Source organism: Pseudophryne corroboree, chromosome 1 (assembly GCF_028390025.1).
Source record: "Pseudophryne corroboree isolate aPseCor3 chromosome 1, aPseCor3.hap2, whole genome shotgun sequence".
Lineage (NCBI taxonomy): Eukaryota > Metazoa > Chordata > Amphibia > Anura > Myobatrachidae > Pseudophryne > Pseudophryne corroboree.
The window spans coordinates 590481699-590507433 of record NC_086444.1 but is presented as its reverse complement, the minus strand read 5'-3'; the positions used below and the strand labels follow the sequence as shown (position 1 = coordinate 590507433).

The 25735-nt window shown below is 47.5% G+C and overlaps 1 protein-coding gene across 1 annotated transcript in view; it reads right to left on the bottom strand.

The window, feature by feature from the left end:
* The window catches only part of TDRD7 (tudor domain containing 7), a 227262-nt gene that overhangs the window by 159111 nt on the left and 42416 nt on the right, over positions 1–25735 (bottom strand). Inside the window, exons 3-4 of the mRNA XM_063914237.1 lie at positions 4327–4468; positions 157–364 (exon numbers count right to left, since the gene is read on the bottom strand). Coding sequence (XP_063770307.1) covers positions 157–364; positions 4327–4468 — 350 coding nt within the window. The remainder of the gene's footprint in view (positions 1–156; positions 365–4326; positions 4469–25735) is intronic.

Here is a 25735-nt window from a genome sequence, read left to right as displayed (position 1 = left end):
GTCTCCAAAATCAATTAAAAAATTCAGGCAGTACAAACAAAAGAGGAAATGTTTGGGAAGGATGAGGGTGTGATTTAAACCAAATAGGGAGAATGTCCTAAAATTATAAAAAGAGAAATAAAATGCGCATTGTCTAAAAATAATTTGTGTTCTCACCTGTTAATGGGTGGAGGCCTCTGCATTGGCACTTCCCTAACAAGTCCAGATCCGTACATTGTTGTAATATGTAGATTAGGTGGGTCCATTGGTGGCCGGCCACTCCAAACAGGACCTTTTACCCTTGTAACCGATGGTATAGCCTTACGTATAACCCTGTCTTGCTGTGGTGCGAAACCTGGCTTTCTAAGCATAGCTTTAGGTGTTCCTTTAACAAAAACACAAAAAAGAATTGCATTTGTTTGTTTCCTTAACAACGTAAATCTGTGCTTGAACAGGCATTTGTCTGATGACATGACTAGGAAGAAAGAAGAAGCAGAAGAAGCAGCAGAAGAAGCAACTCTATATGGTGCAGCCTCTAGTTGTAATTAGACATTCCATAAAACGACAAATCAGTTCATGAAATAATAGCTGAAGTTTCATGAACTGTCTAGCCATTCCATGAAATTTCAGCTCAAGGATAGTACATATTTCCACATTTCTGCAGTAGCCTTCAAAAGGACTATGGATTTAAAGGAGTTGGGTTCGCGTGACTGGCAGTCTCCATTCTGATGCCGGGATCCCGACTTTTAGATGCCCGGCGGGGGGCGCGAGGGCAACGAAGCGCCTTGCTGGCTCGCAATGCTGCGAGCCAGCAACAGCTTCTGTTCCCACTCTATGGGTGTCGTGGACAACCACGAGTGGGAATAGTCCCGGTTAGTCGGCATGCAGACTGGCGGGATTGTGACTGGCGGTCACATAACTACATCCCATTTAAAGTGCATATAGATAAAATGGGACCTTTTATCTTGTACTAAAAGTCAGCAAGTTGTGAAATGTTTTACATATGCATGAAAATGGAAAGTGAAGGGTAGTATTACGTTCTGCCAATATTCAAACAGCATATGAAGGTAAAACTGATAAAAAGATCAAAAATGAAATGCATTTCGTATAAGTCCTGTCGAGCAGAGATTCTCAGCCCTCAAGTTTTCCCAAAAGATCATGCTTTGAGGATTTCTGCACCAATGCATGATTAAAGAAATTCACAAAACGTGGAGGTACTTGAGGACTGGAGCTGAGAACCCCTGCTGTAGAGCAAAGGCAAGCAACATGATCTATAGTCATTATGTAAACTGGAGGTCCACATCAGATGAAAAGCCAAAAGGCAATTCCACATACACTGTGTTGACAAAAGTGATTGGACACTGGCAGCAAATAGATCAATGAGATTTTATGGACGTCAGTACTTTGTAGGTCCACCACATACTGTGATTACTGCAGATACCCTTCTTGGCAAACTGACCACAAGTTCCTGGACAACAGCAAGCGGTATATTTTGCCATTTAGAAGGTCAGGTCAGCTTAGAACGCACTCGTCGCTCCACTTCGCCCCAGAGTTTTTCAGTGGGGTTAAGATCTGGACTCCGAGTTGGCCAATCCATCAGGGTTACTAAATTTTCTGTATACCAGTCCAGCATCACCCTAGAAACATGACAAGTGACATTGTTGTCCTGATAAAAACATTTGTCATTTCAGTAGAACGGCCACAATGTAGAGAGCACTGAGTTATCGGGAGGGAACATCTCTATACTTCTCAGAGTTAATGTGACCATGCATTACAACTGGTGGACCCTTGCCAAACCTGCTGAAATGAGCTCACAGCATAAACGTACCACCTCTATACGTTACTGTAAGTATAATACACTCTGGCATCAGACATTCTCCTGGCAATCACAAAACATGTCCATCTGATCTGAAAAGTGTACACCGTGATTAATCACTCCATAACACTGGCCACCACTATTCCACTGTCCAGTTTTAGCATGCTTTACACCATGGCTAATCCTGGGCTGCATGCTTCTTTGTGATTGGAGGTTTATGAGCAGCTGCTCTCCCATAATATCCAAGTGCACTGGCCTCCCTACAAAGTGTTCTTGTCGAAACCAGCACATTAGTGCCCATTTGAAACTTGTGTGCAACGGTATGCATGGAGCGACCCCTGTTCTTTCGTAGCATCCTGGTTAGCACTCTCTAATCCCTGACTTGCAGTTTTGAGGATCTTCTAGTGCGACTTGCATTCCTGCACTGACAGTTATTCTTCTACGCATTAATGACAAAAGACACAGTGGATTTAAGAACCTTCCTAACATCTGCAAAGATTCTCACACTCATACCTCCGATCGAGCAACCTATGATGGTCCCCTTTTCAAACTTGGTTAGCTCCTTCCGGCAAACCATTTAGTTAGCAAATGATCTAATCAGTGTCCCTCTTCCCGTTTTATACTGTCAAGAACAAGTATGCTGCAGGAGCACACCACTCCGCTTGCGCGGTGGTGTCCAATCACTTTTGCCTACATAGTGCAGAATTGAAAATTCAGTTTTGGGTGGACTGCAATGTATCATTACAGTACATATGGGCAAGCTGCAGCTCTCCAGCTTATGAGGAACTTCAAAACTAAAAACATGCTGTGCCTTCTGGTTGGTATGGTGCAGGAGGATGTCTGGCTCTGGCTAAAGGGAGGATAGAAAAAGAATTCCCAAACAAGAATAAACATTTAGGAGCCAGACATATGATAAAACATTTTTATACGGTACCTGCCAAGAAACAGCAGACCATACACATAGCCCACACAACCAGCTCAATAATTTCACATACATCGTCTGCCTTAATCCTCCTCTTCACATCACTCCAGCATCCTTCCTTAGGGTTATTCTTCAACCCCCCACCCCCTGACCACACTCCGCATCTCCCCTATAACATATCAATCATAATTAATCCCAACCCAGTCACAATCACTAATACTCTCATCGTTATTAACCCCCAATGCTCAGTAATTATTTTTAACACCACACTTGTTATTATAGCCACACTGCTTGTCTGCATTTACTCAGAGGTGAACTGATGGTACTCCTCTGTGTCTGTGCCAAATTGATCAGAGGAACTGATCTAGATTTGTCACTCCAGAATTCCAGGCCATGCACATGGCATTCTGGGACATCAATTCAATGACCATGATAGTGGCGAGAGCATAAAGCTCATTAAAGGAGCTCTCTGCTGCCATGCAGAGAAAGCTTTCTCCTCCAAGCCTAGTATGACAAATATGCACCAAACCTGTTTCCGTGACATGACGTTATCACCATACACCTCGACTAGTCATGAATATCAGCTGTTGATTTGCCCTTTAAAGCCAGATATCTGATCACACTACACACCTCAAAGTTTGACCATGTGTCTGCAAGCCCCGCCATCTTACAATTGATGTTGGGACAGTATGACTGATATGGGGTGCAGTCTAATGTCCGTGAGGGGAAGTAGTGGTCTACCTTCTCAGACCTGACTGGAAATTAGAATGTAATATAGAACATCACATACATTACCTTACTTGTTGAACCACCCTCTCAAGTACTGCAATTGTCAGCTGGGGGCAAATAGATCTAGCCATGCTGGTATTGTTTTAGATGGCTGTAAATATGTTGCACATATTTATGTTAAAATCATTAAATGCTCTCTTCAATATCAGTCAAAGAGCATTGTATTATCCTGACCGCACCTAAAAAATACAGATTTACTTTTAAAGGTGTTTAACGTGTATTCTCAATATCGGTTGCACAGTGTACTTTGCACGGAATTCCATAAAACTCCATTATATTGTACTGCATGTGAATGGTGAATGCTAATGAAAGCTGGAGGCAATGTAGAAAGCTGCAGGCAATGTTGAAATTGAAGGCCTATACATTCGCCTTTTTAATTTTATGTTTTTATTAGAATGAGGAGTATTAAAGCAATTTTCATAAAATGTAAGAATGCACATTGAATGCATTATATTGACACACATGTATGAGGGTTAAAGATGCAACTCTCGCTGCAGAGCTACAGTAGATGGCATACTCCGGTTTGTGCTGCTCAAATGGAAGGGTTTCCAATATAATAATGCATACAAGAGTATGAGATCATCTTTTTGAACAGTAACTACAGCTACTAAGTATGTTTCATGGCATCGCATTATCATTTATAATAAAGCTTTACCGATTAAGGGACATGGAGCCTACTGGAATGCAAGATGCTCTCCAGCAGGGACTACTTTTAAAATATTGTAAAAATATATTACATTTATGCAAATGCAGTTAGTGATGGTCACAATCACATTTCGTTCAATTTGCACAGGCACAAATATAGAAAAAGTTGCATTACCAAAGTGAGTGATGGGGTTATAATATTTCATCCTCATATGGCAGTTGACTTGGCCACCAGATTTCTTCTTTGAGCTTCTTTGGCGTGCCACAAGCTCAGCGATTTGAGCAGTTTCCTTGCAGGCAACAGCATGACATGTAACCTGGAAACAATAAAATATTTTGAATAAAGTTGCATTTTTTGCACTGATTGTAAAGCGCAATGGAATTTGCTGCGCTATATAAGAAACGTAATAATAAGAATTTACTTACCGATAATTCTATTTCTCATAGTCCGTAGTGGATGCTGGGGACTCCGTAAGGACCATGGGGAATAGCGGCTCCGCAGGAGACTGGGCACATCTAAAGAAAGCTTTAGGACTATCTGGTGTGCACTGGCTCCTCCCCCTATGACCCTCCTCCAAGCCTCAGTTAGGATACTGTGCCCGGACGAGCGTACACAATAAGGAAGGATTTTGAATCCCGGGTAAGACTCCTACCAGCCACACCAATCACACCGTATAACCTGTGATCTGAACCCAGTTAACAGCATGATAACAGAGGAGCCTCTGAAAGATGGCTCACAACAATAATAACCCGATTTTTGTTTAACAATAACTATGTACAAGTATTGCAGACAATCCGCACTTGGGATGGGCGCCCAGCATCCACTACGGACTATGAGAAATAGAATTATCGGTAAGTAAATTCTTATTTTCTCTAACGTCCTAAGTGGATGCTGGGGACTCCGTAAGGACCATGGGGATTATACCAAAGCTCCCAAACGGGCGGGAGAGTGCGGATGACTCTGCAGCACCAAATGAGAGAACTCCAGGTCCTCCTCAGCCAGGATATCAATTTTGTAGAATTTTACAAACGTATTTGCTCCTGACCAAGTAGCTGCTCGGCAAAGTTGTAAAGCCGAGACCCCTCGGGCAGCCGCCCAAGATGAGCCCACCTTCCTTGTGGAGTGGGCATTTACAGATTTTTGGCTGTGGCAGGCCTGCCACAGAATGTGCAAGCTGAATTGTACTACAAATCCAACGAGCAATAGTCTGCTTAGAAGCAGGAGCACCCAGCTTGTTGGGTGCATACAGGATAAACAGCGAGGCAGATTTCCTGACTCCAGCCGTCCTGGAAACATATTTTCAGGGTACTGACAACGTCTAGCAACTTGGAGGCCTCCAAGTCCCTAGTAGCCGCAGGCACCACAAATAGGTGAAACGCTGAAACCACCTTGGGGAGAAACTGAGGACGAGTCCTCAATTCCGCCCTGTCCGAATGGAAAATCAGATAAGGGCTTTTTCAGGATAAAGCCGCCAATTCTGACACGCGCCTGGCCCAGGCCAGGGCCAACAGCATGACCACTTTTCATGTGAGATATTTTAACTCCACAGATTTAAGTGGTTCAAACCAATGTGACTTTTGGAACCCAAAACTACATTGAGATCCCAAAGTGCCACTGGAGGCACAAAAGGAGGCTGTATATGCAGTACCCCTTTTACAAACGTCTGAACTTCAGGGACTGAAGCTAGTTCTTTTTTGGAAGAAAATTGACAGGGCCGAAATTTGAACCTTAATGGACCCCAATTTCAGGCCCATAGACACTCCTGTTTGCAGGAAATGTAGGAATCGACCCAGTTGAATTTCCTCCGTCGGGCCTTACTGGCCTCGCACCACGCAACAATTTTTCGCCAATTGCGGTGATAATGTTTTTGCGGTTACATCCTTCCTGGCTTTGATCAGGATATGGATGACTTCATCCGGAATGCCTTTTTTCCTTCAGGATCCGGCGTTCAACCGCCATGCCGACAAACGCAGCCGCGGTAAGTCTTGGAACAGACAGGGTCCTTGCTGGAGCAGGTCCCTTCTTAGAGGTAGAGGCCACGGATCCTCCGTGAGCATCTCTTGAAGTTCCGGTTACCAAGTCCTTCTTGGCCAATCCGGAACCACGAATATAGTGTTTAATCCTCTCCATCTTATCAATCTCAGTACCTTGGGTATGAGAGGCAGAGGAGGGAACACATACCCTGACTGGTATACCCACGGTGTTACCAGAGCGTCTACAGCTTATTGCCTGAGGGTCCCTGGACCTGGCGCAATACCTGTCGAGTTTTTAATCATGTGGAAGACTTCTGGGTGAAGTCCCCACTCTCCCGGGTGGAGGTCGTGCTGAGGAAGTCTGCTTCCCAGTTGTCCACTCCCGGAATGAATACTGCTGACAGTGCTATCACATGATTTTCTGCCCAGCGAAGAATCCTTGCAGCTTTTGCCATTGCCCTCCTGCTTCTTGTGCCACCCTGTCTGTTTACGTGGGTGACTGCCGTGATGTTGTCCGACTGGATCAACACCGGCTGACCTTGAAGCAGAGGTCTTGCTAAGCTTAGAGCATTGTAAATGTCCCTTAGCTTCAGGATATTTATGTGAAGTGATGTCTCCAGGCTTGACCATAAGCCCTGGATATTCCTTCCCTGTGTGACTGCTCCCCAGCCTCGCAGGCTGTCATCCGTGGTCACCAGGACCCAGTCCTGAATGCCTAATCTGCGGCCCTCTAGAAGATGAGCACTCTGTAACCACCACAGGAGGGACACCCTTGTCCTTGGTGACAGGGTTATCCGCTGATGCATCTGAAGATGCAACCCGGACCAATTGTCCAGCAGGTCCCACTGGAAAGTTCTTGCGTGGAATCTGCCGAATGGGATTGCTTCGTAGGAAGCCGCCATTTTACTCAGAACCCTTGTGCATTGATGCACTGAGACTTGGCTCGGTTTTAGGAGGTTCCTGACTAGCTCGGATAACTCCCTGGCTTTCTCCTCCGGGAGAAACACCTTTTTCTGGACTGTGTCCAGGATCATCCCTAGGAACAGAAGACACGTCGTCGGAACCAGGTGCGATTTTGGAATATTGAGAATCCAATCGTGCTGCCGCAACACTACCTGAGATAGTGCTACACCGACCTCCAACTGTTCCCTGGATCTTACCCTTATCAGGGTATTGTCCAAGTAAGGGATAACTAAAATTCACTTCCTTCGAAGGAATATCATTATTTCGGCCCTTACCTTGGTAAAGACCCGGGGTGCCGTGGACCATCCATACGGCAGCGTCTGAACTGATAGTGACAGTTCTGTACCATAAACCTGAGGTACCCTTGGTGAGAAGGGTAAATTATTGACATGAAGGTAAGCATCCTTGATGTCCCGAGACATCATGTAGTCCCCTTCTTCCAGGTTCGCAATCACTGCTCTGAGTGACTCAATCTTGAATTTGAACCTCTGTATGTAAGTGTTCAAAGATTTTAGATTTAGAATCGGTCTCACCGAGCCGTCTGGCTTCGGTACCACAACAGTGTGGAATAATACCCCGTTCCCTGTTGCAGGAGGAGTATCTTGATTATCACCTGCTGGGAATACAGCTTGTGAATGGCTTCCAAAACTGTCTCCCTGTCAGAAGGAGACATCGGTAAAGCCGACTTTAGGAAACGGCGAGGGGGATACGTCTCGAATTCTAATTTGTACCCCTGAGATATCACCTGAAGGATCCAGGGGTCTACTTGCGAGTGAGCCCACTGCGCGCTGAAATTCATTGAGACGGGCCCCCCACCGTGCCCGATTCTGCTTGTAAAGCCCCAGCGTATACTGAGGGCTTGGCAGAGGCGGGAGAGGGTTTCTGTTCCTGGGAACTGGCTGATTTCTGCAGCCTTTTTCCTCTCCCTCTGTCACGGGGCAGAAATGAGGAACCTTTTGCCCGCTTGTCCACGAAAAGACTGCGCCTGATAATACGGCGTCTTCTCATGTTGAGAGGCGACCTGGGGTACAAACGTGGAATTCCCAGCTGTTGCCGTGGCCACCAGGTCTGAAAGACCGACCCCAAATAACTCCTCTTAATAAAGCAATACTTCCAAATGCCGTTTGGAATACGCATCACCTGACCACTGACGTGTCCATAACCCTCTACTGGTAGAAATGGACAACGCGTTTAGACTTGATGCCAGTCGGCAATTATTCCGCTGTGCATCACGCATATATAGAAATGCATCTTTTAAATGCTCTATAGGCAAAAATATACTGTCCCTATCTAGGGTATCAATATTTTCAGTCAGGGAATCCGACCACGCCAACCCAGCACTGCACATCCAGGCTGAGGCGATTGCTGGTCGCAGTATACCACCAGTATGTGTGTAAATACCTTTTAGGATACTCTCCTGCTTTCTATCAGCAGGATCCTTAAGGGCGGCCATCTCAGGCGAAGGTAGAGCCCTTACAAGCGTGTGAGCGCTTTATCCACCCTAGGGGGTGTTTCCCAACGCACCCTAACCTCTGGCGGGAAAGGATATAATGCCAATAACATTTAGAAATTATCAGTTGTTATCGGGGGAAACCCACGCATCATCACACACCTCATTTAATTTCTCAGATTCAGGAAAACTACAGGTAGTTTTTCCTCACCGAACATAATACCCCTTTTTTGGTGGTACTCGTATTATCAGAAATGTGTAAAACATTTTTCATTGCCTCAATCATGTAACGTGTGGCCCTACTGGAAGTCACATTCGTCTCTTCACCGTCGACACTGGAGTCAGTATCCGTGTCGGCGTCTATATCTGCCATCTGAGGTAACGGGCGCTTTAGAGCCCCTGACGGCCTATGAGACGTCTGGACAGGCACAAGCTGAGTAGCCGGCTGTCTCATGTCAACCACTGTCATTTATACAGAGCTGACACGGTCACGTAATTCCTTCCAACAGTTCATCCACACAGGTGTCGACCCCCTAGGGGGTGACATCACTATTACAGGCAATCTGCTCCGTCTCCACATCATTTTTCTCCTCATACATGTCGACACAAAAGTACCGACATACAGCACACACACAGGGAATGCTCTGATAGAGGACAGGACCCCACTAGCCCTTTGGGGAGACAGAGGGAGAGTTTGCCAGCACACACCAGAGCGCTATATATATACAGGGATAACCTTATATAAGTGTTTTTCCCCTTATAGCTGCTGTATAGTTAATACTGCGCCTAATTAGTGCCCCCCTCTCTTTTTTAACCCTTTCTGTAGTGTAGTGACTGCAGGGGAGAGACAGGGAGCTTCCCTCCAACGGAGCTGTGAGGGAAAATGGCGCCAGTGTGCTGAGGAGATAAGGCCGCCGATAAGGGGGCGGAGCCTATCTCCCGTTTTTCTATGTATTTTGGCAGGGGTTAAATGCATCCATATAGCCCAGGAGCTATATGTGATGCATTTTTTTGCCATCCAAGGTGTTTTTATTGCGTCTCAGGGCGCCCCCACCCAGCGCCCTGCACCCTCAGTGACCGAAGTGTGCTGAGAGCAATGGCGCACAGCTGCAGTGCTGTGCGCTACCTTGTTGAAGACAGGACGTCTTCTGCCGCCGATTTTCCGGACCTCTTCTGCCTTCTGGCTCTGTAAGGGGGCCGGCGGCGCGGCTCTGGGACCCATCCAAGCTGGGCCTGTGATCGTCCCTCTGGAGCTAATGTCCAGTAGCCTAAGAAGCCCAATCCACTCTGCACGCAGGTGAGTTCGCTTCTTCTCCCCTTAGTCCCTCGATGCAGTGAGCCTGTTGCCAGCAGGTCTCACTGAAAATAAAAAACCTAAACTAAAACTTTCACTAAGAAGCTCAGGAGAGCCCGCTAGTGTGCACCCTTCTCGTTCGGGCACAGAGATCTAACTAACTGAGGCTTGGAGGAGGGTAATAGGGGGAGAATCCAGTGCACACCAGATAGTCCTAAAGCTTTCTTTAGATGTGCCCAGTCTCCTGCGGAGCCGCTATTCCCCATGGTCCTTACGGAGTCCCCAGCATCCACTTAGGACGTTAGAGAAAAATAATTAAGCCACTCCCAAAAAGAATTTCGGCTAGGGCTAATCTAGCAGCGTTTAGCCATGTAAATCACAATAAACAAATTACACCATCTGTACCCATAGGAAAACTATGGGGCCAGCTACAAACACTTTCTTAAAAGCTACATGTGTAGCTGGTCCTACAGGGATTCATTGGTTACAGAAAAGGGGGAATTAAATACCTACCGGTAATTCCTCTTCTCATAGTCCTTAGTGGATACTGGGAATTGAAGATTATCATGGGGTATAGATCGGGTCCACTGGAGCCTGGCACTTTAAGAAATTAATAGTGTGTGCTGGCTTCTCCCCTCTATGCCCCTCCTAGCAGACTCAGTCTAGGAAAACTGTGCCCAAGGAAACGGACATACCTTGAGAGAAGGATATAACACAAAACAGCGGTGATGTAATGAACCAACACACACCAACAACGATAGCAGAGCAAACCCAACCAAGAACACTTATGACCAGGTAAGCAGGAAACGAAGCACTGAGGCGGGCGACCAGTATCCACTGCAGACTACGAGAAAAGGAATTACCGGTAGGTATTAAATTCCCCTTTTCTCTAACGTCCTAGTGGATACTGGGAATTGAAGATTATCATGGGGACATCCTAAAGCTCCCAGAATGGGAGTGCTGAGACACCTGCAAAACCGCCTGACCAAACTGTAGGTCATCCTTGGCCAAGGTGTCAAACCTGTAGAACTTTACGAACATGTTCAAACCAGACCAAGTAGCTGCCCGGCACAACTGTAAGGCAGAGACACCCCGGGCAGCAGCCCAGGAAGAACCCACCGACCTAGTGGAGTAGGCCTGAATAGAACTCTGCAGCAGTAGAGCTGCTGAAGTATAGGCTTGTTGAATAGTCAATATGAGCCACCTAGCAATGGACTGCTTAGAGGCATGGCGACCAATTTTAGTAGCATCATAAAAGAACAAAGGGCCTAATTCAGACCTGATCGTAGCAGCACATTTGTTGGCAGATGGGCTAAACCATGTGCACTGCAGGGGGGCAGATATAACATGTGCAGAGAGAGTTAGATTTAGGTGCGGTGTGTTAAAACTGCAAACTAAATTGCAGTGTAAAAATAAAGCAGCCAGTATTTACCCTGCACAGAAACACTATAACCCACCCAAATCTAACTCTCTCTGCACATGTTATATCTGCCACCCCTGCAGTGCACATGGTTTTGTCCAACTGCTAACAAATTTGCTGCTACGATCAGGTCTAAATTAGGCCCAAAAAGCGAATCCGACTTCCTGTGACGAGCAGTCCTTTTGATGTAGATCTTCAAAGCCCTAACCACAGCCAGGACTTTGGAGCAATGGAAGTGTTGGATAACACTGGAACCACAATCGGTTGATTCACATGAAACGCTGACACTACATTCGGCAAAAAGTGTTGGTGAGTTCTGAGCTCCGCCCTATCCTCGTGAAATATCAAGTACGGGCTTTTATAGGATAAGGCCCCCAATTCCGACACCCGTCGAGCAAAAGCTAAGGCCAGTAACATAACGGTCTTCCACGTTAGGTATTTCAAGTCCACCCTATGTAAGGGTTCAAACCAATCCGACTGGAGTAAGGTAAAGACCACATTGGAGGTCCCACGGAGCCGTAGGAGGGAAAAAAGAGTGGTTGAATGTGCATAACCCCCTTTAGAAAGGTCTGTACTTCTAGAAGTACCGCCAGTTGTTTCTGGAAGAAAATAGAGAGCCGAAATCTACACCTTGATGGTGCCTAATCTTAGGTCCTTATCCACGCCTACTTGCAGGAACAGCAGAAACAGGCCCAGACGAAATTCCACAGGGGAATATTTTCTACCCTTTCACCAAGAAACATATTTCTTCCAAATACGGTGGTAATGTTTGGATGTAACCAACTTACGAGCCTGGACCATAGTCGAAATAACCTTGGAAGGGAGATCCTTTCTAGTTAAAATCTCGCTCTCAACTTCCAAGCCATCATCGTAGCCGCTGTAAGTCTGGATAGACAAACTGTCCTTGTTGAAGAAGGTCCTTGTGTAGTGGTAGAGGCCAGGGTTTCTTCAGAGCCAAAGTCAGGAGGGTCCGCATACCAGGCCCGCCAAGGCCAATCTAGGGCCATTAGAATTGCCTGAACTCTATCCTTTTTTAAACTCTTGGAATGAGAGGAAGTGGAGGAAACAGGTACACAAACTGGTAAGTACATGGTGTCGTCAGAGCGTCCACCGCTATCGCCTGTGGGTCCCTCATTCTGGAGCAGTAATGTCGGAGATGAGAAGCCTTCAGGTCTATTTGCGGACAGCCCCACCAGCGAATCAGTTGTTGAAACACCTGAGGGTGAAGGCCCCATTCCCACGGATGGAGGTCGTGCCTGTTTAAAATGTCTGATTCCCAGTTGTCCACTCCTGAAATGTATATGGCTGAGATGGCCCTTGCGTCGGCTTCTGCCCAGAGAAGTATTCTCGACACCTCGCGCATTTCGGCCCTGCTTCTTGTTCCTCCCTGTCGATTGATGTACGCCACTGCTGTGGCATTGTCTGACTGCACCTGGATAGCCGGATTCCGAAGTAGGAGGTAGGAGGCTTGCAGGAGAGCATTGTAAATTGCTCTGAGGTCCAGGATGTTGATTGGAAGTGCAGATTCCTGAGACGACCATTTTCCCTGGAACTGCGACCCTTGGGTCACAGCATCCCAACCCCAGAGGCTGGTATCCGTTGTTAACAGAGTCCAAGACTGGGTATTGAAACTCCGACCCTCCACAAGATGGGAGACTTGTAGCCACCATGGTAGGGATATCCTTGCTTTCGGCGACAGAGTTGTAGTCTGATGCATGTGCAGGTGAGAACCCGACTGTTTGCCCAACAGATCAAGTTGAAATGGCCGTGCATGAAACCTACCATACTGTATTGCCTCGTAAGAGGCTACCATCTTGCCCAGCAAGTGAATGCAAAGATGAATTTAGATTCTGCGTGGTATTAATACCAAATGGACCATAGACTGAATAGTCAACACCTTGTCCATTGGAAGGTAAACCTTCTGAGACACCGTATCCAGGATCATTCCCAGGAACTGAATTCTCTGCGATGGTTCCAGGTGAGATTTCTTGAAATTGAGGACCCATCCGTGATCCCTAAGTAGACGAGTAGTCAAGGTGATGCTGTGCAGCAGCTGTTCCCGGGACACTGCCTTTATCAGGAGATCGTCCAGGTACGGGATTATATTGACATCCATCATGCGCAATTGCAGCATCATCTCTGCCATGACCTTAGTGAATACCCTTGGGGCTGTGGAGAGACCAAAGCGTAAGGCATGAAACTTGAAGTGTTGGTCCAGGAGGAACACTTGATGAGGTGGCCATATTGGGATATGCAGGTATGCATCCTTGACGTCCAGGGATACCAGAAACTCTGCCTCATTCAGACTTGCTATCACTGCTCTTAGTGATTCCATCTTGAATTTTAATACTCGAAGATAAGGGTTCAGGGATTTGAGGTTCAGGATAGGTCGTACAGAGCCGTCCGGTTTCGGGACTACAAAGAGGCTCGAATAAAACCCCTTTGTGTGGAGTGGAGGACGTACTGGAACAATAACTCCTGTTGAAAACAGCTTTTGAACTGCCTCTTGCAAGGTAACCCTTGCAATAGGTGAAGCAGGTAGGCCCGACCTGAAGAATCTGCATGGAGGTAGTTCCTGGAATTCCAGCCGGTACCCTTGGGATACGAGATTCCTCATCCAAGGATCCCGGCTTGACTCTGCCCATATGTGGGCGAAGTGTTGAAGGCGAGCACCTACCTGAAAATCGCCTTGCTGCTGGGACCACACATCATGCGGAGGGCTTTGTGGAAGAGCATCCCGAGGCCTGGTCCAAAGTTCCAGCAGCCGCTGGTTTACGGGACTTACAGAGAGTTCCTCTATCAGCATTGGAGGCACCTCTGGCTCTGCCTCTAAATCTGGCCACTCGAAAGGACTGCAGAGAGGGCCCAGGATAGGGAAGTCTAGCAGGTGTCGCAGCAGACAGCAGATATGTAGATTTACCTGCAGTCGCCTGAGATATTCACTTGTTCAGTTCTTCCCCAAACAAGGCATCACCTGTAAAAGGAAAGTTTTCTTCCTCTTTCTTAGAATCAGTGTCTGCTGACCATTGTTGCAGCCACAAGGCTCTGCGAGCCGATACTGCCATAGCAGTGGTACGGTCGTTAATGTTACTCAGTTCCTTAACAGCCTCACTCATGAAGTTTGCAGCATCTTGGATATGTTGCAGTAATGTAACTATCTCATCCTGAGGTAGTGTATGCAATCCTTTTAAAATAACATCAGACCATTTGACCATGGCTCTGGAAATCCAGCCGCACACTATGGTAGGGCGTTGGGCTACACCCGGAGCAGAATAGACAGACTTAAGAGTGGTCTCAATTTTGCGATCAGCTGGGTCTTTTGAGAGAAATGACCACTGGTACTAAAATTTTACGTGACAGCCTGGACACAGACATATCCACTGTTGGGGGGTTTTCACAGATTTTCCTATCCTCTATAGGGAAAGGAAAGGAATTTAGTACCCATTTAGGAGTAATACATTTTCTGTCAGGATTTAACCATGCTGCCTTTGCCAGGGAATCTAATTCCTTAGAAACTGGGAAAGTTGCAGAGGATTTTAGTTTTACGTTAAAATACAATTCCTCTGTTGGTTCTGCTTCCTTATCTGGAATATTGAGAACCTTCCTTAATAGCAAAAATTAGGGCCTCAACTCCCGGGGACAGGGAATTATCCTCGTCCGCCCCTATCTCATCCTCCTCTAATTCTGGTAATTCAGAGTCAGACTGCAATATCTGTGGGAGAGTGCGTTTATGAAAGACCAACAGGGGGGGCTGAGGAGCCTGTCTGTGGTCGGTAGCAGTTAACATGAACGTGTCCAAAGACTGTTTCAGGGTTTGCCTCTCTTGTTTAGCCGTAGCTAACTGAGTTTATGTTTGTAATCATAGTTTTAAATGAATCCAACCACTCAGGTTCCTGCACAGCACTATCCTGTGAAGGTAGTGAGCATTGGGTAGACATCAGAGACGCCTGTGAGGAAGGTGTAAACCTAGCCTTGCATGAAGTACACACAGACTTATTAGCAGACATGCTTTTGCAGAAAACACAGAGTTAAGAATGAAACACAGTGCAGTATTATAGAGAGACAGCACACTTATTCCAGACAGCCCTGAATGGAGTAACACAGAGAACAGTCGGACCAGCACACAACACTGCAGTCAGAGCAGCGCCCCGCCAGGTATATATTATATGTATTTTACCTCACAGCGGTGAAACCGCTGACAATGTGCTCCCCCCTTCACTATAACCCCCTGGTACCAGATATAATTAATGATTTAGTGGGTCCTGTGGAGGAGCAGTCTCCGCATGCAGTGTGTACAGCAGCCGCAACAGCAAGAAATGGTGCCTCAGAGCCGCTGTTCCTGCTCTCCGAGAAGCCACGCCCCCATAATGACGTGCGGACCCTCTAATATATTTATACTGGCGTCTCCATTATAAGTAAAAAGTGAGTGCGCAACCACCTTTTGTTAACAAATCGCCAGTGTGGGTACCCAGTGGACACCACAGCCCGTAGCTGGGTGACCGCTGTCCCTTCATGCCGCCATTTGTGTCGGGGACCCGCTAACCGGGACCCCGGCATACTACTCACCGCACCTCGTTCTTCGGCATCTGTTAGGGGTGGCGGCATGCTGACGGCGTGGGTATGAGAAACATTACCTCAGGAGCTCAGTGTCGTGTCAGTGGGAATACGAACCATTAACTTTGAGGAAGTTGGTTCGGTTCCCCCACTAAGTCCCACGACACACACAGACTGGTTGCCAACAAGTGTGCCTAAAAATAAACTAAAATACATTTCTGAAGAAAACTCTCTGGAGAGCAACATAATGCACCCGGCTCCTTGGGCACATTTTTCTAAACTGAGTCTGCTAGGAGGGGCATAGAGGGGAGGAGCTAGCACACACTATTAATGTCTTAAAGTGCCAGTGGACCCGATCTATACCCCATGGTGATCTTCAATTCCCAGTATCCACTGGGACGTTAGAGAAACATGTTATTTGCCTAGTGATTGATTTTGAATTACCACACAACTAAAAATTGCTAGTGAAGAGCTATCTTGCAAGGAAAAGATTACATTCACTATAAGGGTAAATAACACAAGAAAATAGATAGTCAAGTACATGGCATTCTAAACAGTCACATATTATTGGTAATTCATAAAACAATCTTGTACAGAAATAAGAGATTCTGCTATTAATGTGGAAAAACAATGAACATAAGCAAATTTCAAATTAAAGCTTGGCATACACTATACAATTATCTAGCTGGTTGGAATGACCATCTGGTAGATAAGAGCAAATGACAATTGACTATTTGCTTCAAACACTGGAAAATGGGCAAAAACTGTCATTCATACAAACTGCTTAAATCTGCGATTTAATCAATTTGTCTGAACGACGGGTTTTGTCCATTTTCCAGTGTTTGGGAGCAAATGGTCAATTGACATTTGCTCTCATCAATTACCAAGTTTTCATTCCAACCAGCCAGATTTGGCAGATCTGCCAGGTAACTGTATAGTGTATGCCCATCTTAAGCAGGGACCCGACCTTGGATTTCTCTGTAACCTTTTGGTCTGCACATACTTGCGGCTTCAGTAAGCATAAGTCGGTGTACAGGCAAGTGGTGGAAAACAGTATTCCAACTAATAAAAGTTGCTACTAAGGCCCAGGTAGTGCATATATTATTAATATAATCACAACACAAAAACATCTTTCAGCACAAGTCTGGTTATACTTACAACAACAAAAATAGGATTTTGGTTACCTACCGGTAAATCCTTTTCTCGTAGTCCGTAGAGGATGCTGGGGTCCATATTAGTACCATGGGGTATAGACGAGTCCAGCAGGAGCCATTGGCACTTTAAGAGTTTGAGAGTGTGGGCTGGCTCCTCCCTCTATGCCCCTCCTAGCAGACTCAGACTAGAAACTGTGCCCGAGGAGACGGACATCTTCGAAAGAAGGATTTAACACAGACCGTGGCGAGATTCATACCAGCTCACACATACAAGACACATCAAGCTAACTTAGCTTGAAAATCAGCAACCGCTTAAAACATTACTTACCAAGTAACAATGCAGTACTTAAACTAAAAACAAAGTTGTACTGAACAAGATAACAACTGCAGGAAAACTAAGCGCTGGGCGGGTGCCCAGCATCCTCTACGAACTATGAGAAAAGGATTTACCGGTAGGCAACCAAAATCCTATTTTCTCTTACGTCCTAGAGGATGCAGGGGTTCATATTAGTACCATGGGGAAGTACCAAAGCTCCCAGAATGGGAGGGAGAGCGCGGAGGCTCCTGCAGAACTGATTGGCCTCTGATGATCTGAAGTTCAGTCAAAGTAACGAACTTGTAGAACTTTGCAAACGTGTTCCACCCAGACCAAGTTGCTGCTCGGCACAGTTGTAACGCAGAGACCCCCCGGGCAGTCGCCCAGGAAGACCCCACCTTACGTGTAGAGTGGGCTTTGACAGACGTAGGACACGGCAATCCTGCCGTAGAATACGCATGCTGGATAGTGAACCTGATCCAGCGAGATATCGTCTGATTGGAAGCAGGACACCCAATTTTCTTGGGATCATACCAGGACAGAGAGTCCGATTTTCTGTGACGAGCAGTCCTTTTCACATAAATTCTCAGAGCCCTTACAACATCCAAGGACTTTGATGAAATTGAGGAGTCAGTAGCCATTGGCACCAAAATAGGTTGGTTGATATAAAATGCAGACACAACCTTCGGAAGAAAACTGCTGACGTGTCCGGAGCTCAGCTCTATCTTCGTGGAAGATCAAGTATTAGCTTTCACACGATAAAGCCCCCCAACTCCGACACACGTCTAGCAGAAGCTAAAGCCAACAAAGTAACAGTTTTCCACGTAAGAAATTTAACCTCCTGTAGAGGCTCGAACCGATTGGAGGAACTGCAACACCACGTTAAGGTCCCAAGGCGCCATAGGCGGTACAAAGTGAGGTTGGATGTGCAGAACTCCCTTCAAAAAGGTCTGAACCTCAGGGAGGGCAGCCAATTGTTTTTGGAAGAAAACGGATAGGGCCGAAATCTGGACCTTCACAGATCCCAACTTTAGGCCCATATCCACACCAGCTTGTAAGAAGAGGAGAAACCGTCCCAGTTGAAACTCCACCGCAGGAAATTTCTTGGACTCGCACCAAGATACATATTTTTTCCAAATTTGATGGTAAAGTTTAAACGTTACTCATTTCCTAGCCTGTATCAGGATAGGAATAGGCTTCTTCGGAATTCCCTTCCGAGCTAGTATCAGGCGTTCAACCTCCATGCCGTCAAACGTAGCCGCGGTAAGTCTTGCACTTGAATGGCCGATTTCTCAGAAGATGGTCCGCTTGGAGGAGACAGTTGTAGACGGCTCTTAGTTCCAGAATGTTTATAGGCAGGTCGGCTTCCAGACTTGACCACCTTCCTTGAGTGACTGCGCCCCAGCTCCGGAGACTTGCATCCATGGTTAGAAGGATCCAGTCCTGAATCCCGAACCTGCAGCCCTCCAGAAGGTGAGATAATTTCAGCCACCAGAGGAGTGAAATCCCGGCCTTTAGCGACAGACGAATTCCCTGGTGCATGTGTAGATGGGATCCCGACCACTTGTCTAGGAGTTCCAGTTGGAAGAGCCAAGCGTGAAACCTCCCGTACTGCAGAGCCTCGTACGAGGCCACCATCTTCCCCAGAAGGCAAATGCACTGATTAATTGACACCCGGGCTGGCTTCAAGACATCCCGTACCATAGTTTGAATCACCAATGCCTTTTCCACTGGGAGAAACATCCTCTGCACTTTCGTGTCGAGGAGCATTCCCAGAAAGGACAACCTTCTGGTTGGTTCCAAATGTGACTTTGGAAGATTCAGGATCCAACCATGGTTTTCTGAGAAACGGAGTCTTGAGTGTTTCTGGACCGTAACATCTTCTCCTTGGATGATGCCTTTATCAGCAGATCGTCCAGAGACGGAATTATGTTCACCCCCTGTCTGCGGAGGAGAATCATAATTTCCGCCATCACCTTGGTGAATACCCTTGGTGCTGTGGAGAGACCGAATGGGAGGGCCTGGAACTGATAGTGACAGTCCAACAGTGCAAATCGCAGATAATCTTGATGTGGCAGCCAAATCGGAATGTGGAGGTACGCATCCTTGATATCCAGGGATACTAGGAATTCGCCCTCCTCCAGACCGGATATCACCGCTCTTAGGGACTCCATTTTGAACTTGAACTCCCTCAAAAAGGGGTTTAGTGATTTTAAGTTCAGAATAGGCCTGACCGAACCATCCGGTTTCGGTACCAGGAAAAGGTTCGAATTGTAACCTTTGTTCTGCATGTGAGGTGGTACTGGCACAATGACCTGTGCCTCCACCAACTTTTGGACGGCTTCTTGCAGGACAGTCCTGTCTGCCAGCAGAGCTGGCAAGCCTGATTTGAAAAATCGGTGAGGAGGGAGATTTTGAAATTGCAGCCTGTACCCCGGGGGACACAGTATCTTGCACCCAGGGGTCCAGGCCGGAGGACACCCAGACATGACTGAAATGTCGGATTCTGGCTCCCACCGGCCCCACCTCCAGGGCATGCAGTCCACCATCATGCGGAGGATTTTGGTGTACCTGAAGCAGGTTTCTGTTCCTGGGAACCTGCAGCCGCAGGTTTCTTGAACTTGGGCCGAGAGGAATGTGGCGTAACTGAAGAAAAGGGTTTCTTCGGAGCAGGTGTAGCTGAGGGAAGGGTGACTTACCAGCCGTTGCCTTGGAGATCCACGCATCTAACGCTTCCCCAAAGAGAGCCTGTCCTGTGTAGGGTAGGCTCTCCACACTTCTCCTGGATTCCGCGTCGACAGACCACTGGCGCAACCTCAGCCTTTGACGAGCTGATACGGACATGGAGGAAATCCCAGCAGCCATGGAACCCAGGTCCTTCATGGATTCTACCAGAAATCCTGCTGAATCCTGAATGTTACGTAAAAACAATTCAACATCACATTTTTCCATAGTATCCAAATCCTCAAGTAACGTGCCTGACCACTTTACCATAGCTTTGGCAATCCAAGCACTGGCAATAGTGGGACGTAGTTTTGCCCCAGAAGCCGTGTACATGGATTTGAGCGTATTTTCAATTTTACAATCAGCCGGCTCTTTCAAGGCGGTAGATCCTGGAACAGGTAAAACCACCTTTTTTGAGAGTCTGGATACTGATGCGTCAACAATAGGCGGGTTTTCACATTTTTTCCCATCCTCTACCGGGAAAGGAAACCCTACCAGAACCTTTTAAGGTATCTGGAATTTTTTAATCCGGGTTTTCCCAAGCCTTTTCAAATATAGCATTTAATTCCTTTGACGCAGGGAAGGTTAGCGAGGCTTTCTTATTTTCAGTGAAATAAGCCTCCTCCACCTGCTCGTGTGTTGTATCAGCAATATTTAACACATCCCTAATAGCCTCTATCATCAACTGCACCCCTTTTGCAAGTTATACAGCCCCCCGCAACATATCCCCGTTACAGTCTGTAGTATTAGAGTCGGTATCGGTATCATTCTGCATGATCTGAGCAAGACCAGGTTTATGGGAATATACAGCGGGGAGCCCTGATGTACCAGAACTGGCCCATACTGCCATAGAGTTCTGTAAAGCCAGAGTTGCAGATTAATTTTGTGCAACCCTATAAGAAATCATAGATTTGATAGAGGATAACCACTCGGGCTCCCTTGCTGGAATCTGTGCTAAACCAGTGCAGTCCTGATTACATGGAATGGGATTATCCTGAGAGGACATATCCTCTGCAGCATATGACACAGAGTCCCGGGACATTGCTTAATGGAGACCACAGACACTCCACACACACACAGGGGAGGGCAGACAGAGTTTCAACCCCAAGAATGGCGAGAGACACAGAGATTGGAGCCAACCCACACACACCGCTTTTACTATAAAGGGAGACCCCTATCAGCACTGACTCTGCACTTTAATAGGTGACACAGTCATTTTGCAGCCTCCCCCCGCCCCCCCTTCTACAACCCCCTGGTACCGTGATAGATAGCTGGAGTTGCTGTGGAGGGACTTGCTCTTCACCGACAGCGCTATACAAGCAGGAAAATGCAGCTGAAACGCTGCTGGGTCCACTCTGAGGAGAAGCTCCGCCCCCAAAATGGCACGGTCTTCCAGCTCTTCACAGGATTATACTGGCCTGAGGATTGATGCTGGCTGAGATCCGGGACCCCGACAGGCTGTGTGACCAATGTAGGGTATAGGGGCTGGCTCAGGGCACCCCACACAGCGCCCCATTACGTACTGCTGAGCCTCCGTAGTGCAGTTAATACTGCGCTCCTACCCTGATGCCGCCATCTTCACACCGGCCCCCCACTTGCTAGGGGGGTCAGTGACTCACTCACCACATCTTCAGCTCTGCAGGTGGGTGGCAGCATGCTGCAGCGGTGAACGATCTATCCCCTCTGGAGCTCAGTGTCCAGTCAGCGGAGACAGTGGCTCAGACCCCGCAGGGTGGACACTGCTCCCCCCTTAGTCCCTCGATGCAGGGAGGCTGTTGCCAGAAGCCTCCCTGCTGTTGTTCTGCTGTTGCCAGAAGCCTCCCTGTAAAATAATAAACTCTAAAACTAAACTTTACTAAGGAAACTCTGGAGAGCTCCCCTAGCTGTGACCGGCTCCTCCGGGCACATTTTCTTAACTGAGTCTGGTAGGAGGGGCATAGAGGGAAGGAGCCACCCCACACCCTCAAACTCTTAAAGTGCCAATGGTTTCTGGTGGACCCGTCTATACCCCATGGTACAAATATGAACCCCAGCATCCTCTAGGTCGTAAGATAAAATAAGATTTTAAACCTACCGGTAAATCTTTTTCTCGTAGTCCTTAGAGCAGGCATTCCCAACCACGGTCCTCAAGGCACACCAACAGTGCAGGTTTTAGTGATATCCAGGCTACAGCACTGATGGTTAAATCAAAATAACTGAGCTACTAATTAAGTCACCTGTGCTGAAGGCTGGATATCACTAAGACCAGGACTGTTAGTGTGCCTTGAGGACCGTGGTTGGGAATGCCTGCCTTAGAGGATGCTGGGACTCCGTAAGGACCATGGGGATAGACGGGCTCCGCAGGAGACATGGGCACTTTAAGAAAGACTTTAGGCTCTGGGTGTGCACTGGCTCCTCCCTCTATGCCCCTCCTCCAGACCTCAGTTAGAGAAACTGTGCCCAGAGGAGACGGACAGTACAAGGAAAGGATTTTAGGTAATCCAAGGGCAAGATTCATACCAGCCACACCGTATAACTTGTGATATACTATCAAGTTAACAGTATGAAAAACCAACATAGCCTTGGTCCACCACCGATTAAACCATAACATAACCCTTATGTATGCAATAACTATATACAAGCCTTGCAGAAGTAGTCCGCACTTGGGACGGGCGCCCAGCATCCTCTACGGACTACGAGAAAAATATTTACCGGTAGGTTTAAAATCTTATTTTCTCTAACGTCCTAAAGGATGCTGGGACTCCGTAAGGACCATGGGGATTATACCAAAGCTCCCAAACGGGCGGGAGAGTGCGGATGACTCTGCAGCACCGATTGAGCAAACAAGAGGTCCTCCTCAGGCAGGGTATCAAACTTATAGAACTTTGCAAAGGTGTTTGACCCCGACCAAGTAGCAGGTCGGCACAGCTGTAGTGCCGAGACCCCTCGGGCAGCCGCCCAAGAAGAGCCCACCTTCCTAGTGGAATGGGCCTTAACCGATTTTGGTAACGGCAATCCTGCCGTAGAATGCGCCTGCTGAATCGTGTTACAGATCCAGCGAGCAATAGTCTGCTTTGAAGCAGGGTCGCCAACCTTGTTGGCTGCATAAAGGACAAACAGTGCCTCTGTTTTTCTGATCCTAGCCGTTCTGGCCACGTAAATCTTCAAAGCCCTGACCACATCAAGGGACTCGGAATCCTCCAAGTCACGTGTAGCCACAGGCACGACAATAGGCTGGTTCATATGAAAGGATGAGACCACTTTAGGTAGGAATTGAGGACGAGTCCGCAATTCCGCCCTATCCATATGAAAAACCAGATAGGGGCTTTTATGTGATAAAGCCGCTAATTCCGAAACTCGCCTAGCCGAAGCTAGGCGAGTGAGATATTTTAACTCCACCGTTTTGAGTGGTTCAAACCAATGTGACTTAAGGAAACTTAACACCACGTTAAGGTCCCAAGGCGCCACCGGAGGTACAAAAGGAGGCTGAATATGCAGTACTCCCTTCACAAACAGAAAGAGAGGCCAATTCCTTCTGAAAGAAAATGGATAGGGCCGAAATCTGAACCTTAATGGAGCCTAATTTCAGGCCCAAATTCACTCCAGTTTGTAGGAAGTGAAGGAGACGGCCCAGATGGAATTCTTTCGTAGGAGCATTCCTGGCCTCACACCAAGAAACATATTTTCGCCATATTCGGTGATAATGTTTTGAGGTCACGTCCTTCCTAGCCTTTATTAGTGTAGGAATGACCTCATCCGGAATACCTTTTTTCGCTAGGATCCGGCGTTCAACCGCCATGCCGTCAAACGCAGCCGCGGTAAGTCCTGGAACAGACAGGGCCCCTGTTGCAGCAGGTCCTGTCTTAGAGGAAGAGGCCACGGATCTTCTGTGAGCAACTCCGGATACCAGGTCCTTCGTGGCCAATCTGAAACAATGAGGATTGTTCTCACTCCTCTTTGTCTTATTATTCTCAACACCTTGGGTATGAGAGGAAGAGGAGGAAATACATAGACCGACAGGTACACCCACGGTGTCACCAGGGCGTCCACAGCTACCGCCTGAGGATCTCTTGACCTTGCGCAATACCTTTTTAGCTTTTTGTTGAGACGGGACGCCATCATGTCTATTTGGGGCAGTCCCCACTGACTTGCGATCTGCTCGAAGACTTCCTGATGAAGCCCCCACTCTCCCGGATGCAGATCGTGTCTGCTGAGGAAGTCTGCTTCCCAATTGTCCACTCCCGGAATGAACACTGCTGACAGTGCGCTGACATGATTCTCCGCCCAGTGAAGAATCCTGGTGGCTTCCGCCATTGCCCATTGCCACCCTGCTCCTTGTGCCGCCTTGGCAGTTTACATGAGCCACTGTGGTGACACTGTCTGACTGAATCAGAACTGGTTTGTCGCGAAGTAATGCCTCCGCTTGACGTAGGGCGTTGTATATGGCCCTCAACTCCAGGACGTTGTTGTGGAGACAAGTCTCTAGACTTGACCAAAGACCTTGGAAATTTCTTCCCTGTGTGACTGCTCCCCAACCTCGGAGGCTTGCGTCCGTGGTCACCAGGATCCAGTCCTGAATGCCGAACCTGTGGCCCTCTAGGAGGTGAGCACTCTGCAGCCACCAAAGGAGAGATACCCTGGCTCTGGGGGACAGGGTGATCCGCCGATGCATACGTAGATGTGACCCGGACCACTTGTCCAGCAGGTCCCATTGGAAGGTTCTCGCATGGAACCTGCCGAAGGGAATGGCTTCGTATGATGCCACCATTTTCCCCAGGACTCGAGTGCAGTGATGCACTGACACCTGTTTTGGCTTCAATAGGTTCCTGACCAGAGCAGTGATCGCGCTGAGCCCAAAAAAAAGTGGGTCCCAGGGACCCCTCACTTTTGAAAATTGGGGTCCTACCGGTCTTTTTCTGGGTCCCATCGGAATGAAGGTTCTTTTAAACTTAATCTTGTTTGGACACTACAAAAGTGTTGCAAGCTGGGGTGATGGGGGTGACTGCTGCTGGGCTGTGTAGCATTAGGCAGGAAGTGAATTTGTGTCCCACCTCCCAGACCGCAAAGCAGAGGGAATGCGCGCCTTCGGCGCGCCACAAAATTTTAGGGGCGTGGCTTCGTGGGGAAGGGGCGTGACCACATAATAGTGCCAATTCACATTACACCACACAGTAGTGCCGTTTATACACATTGCACCAGGTAGAACCTCCTATGCACACTGCGCCAGGTAGAGCACTTTATACATATTGCGCCAGGTACAGCACGTTATACACTTTGCACCAGGTACAGCACGTTATACACAATGCACCAGGTACAGCACGTTATACACAATGCACCAGGTACAGCACGTTATACACTTTGCACCAGGTACAGCACGTTATACTCTTTGCACCAGGTACAGCACGTTATACACTTTGCACCAGGTACAGCACGTTATACACTTTGCACCAGGTACAGCACGTTATACACTTTGCACCAGGTACAGCACGTTATACACTTTGCACCAGGTACAGCACGTTATACACTTTGCACCAGGTAGAGGACTTATACAAATTGCACCAGGTACAGCACGTTATACGCATTTCTCCAGTTATTGCACGTTATACACATTGCGCCAGTTAGAGCGCGTTATACACATTGTGCCAGGCAGAGCGCGTTATACACACTGCGCCAGGCAGAGCGCGTTATACACACTGCGCCCGGTAGAGCGCGTTATACACAATGCGCCCGGTAGAGCGCGTTATACACAATGCGCC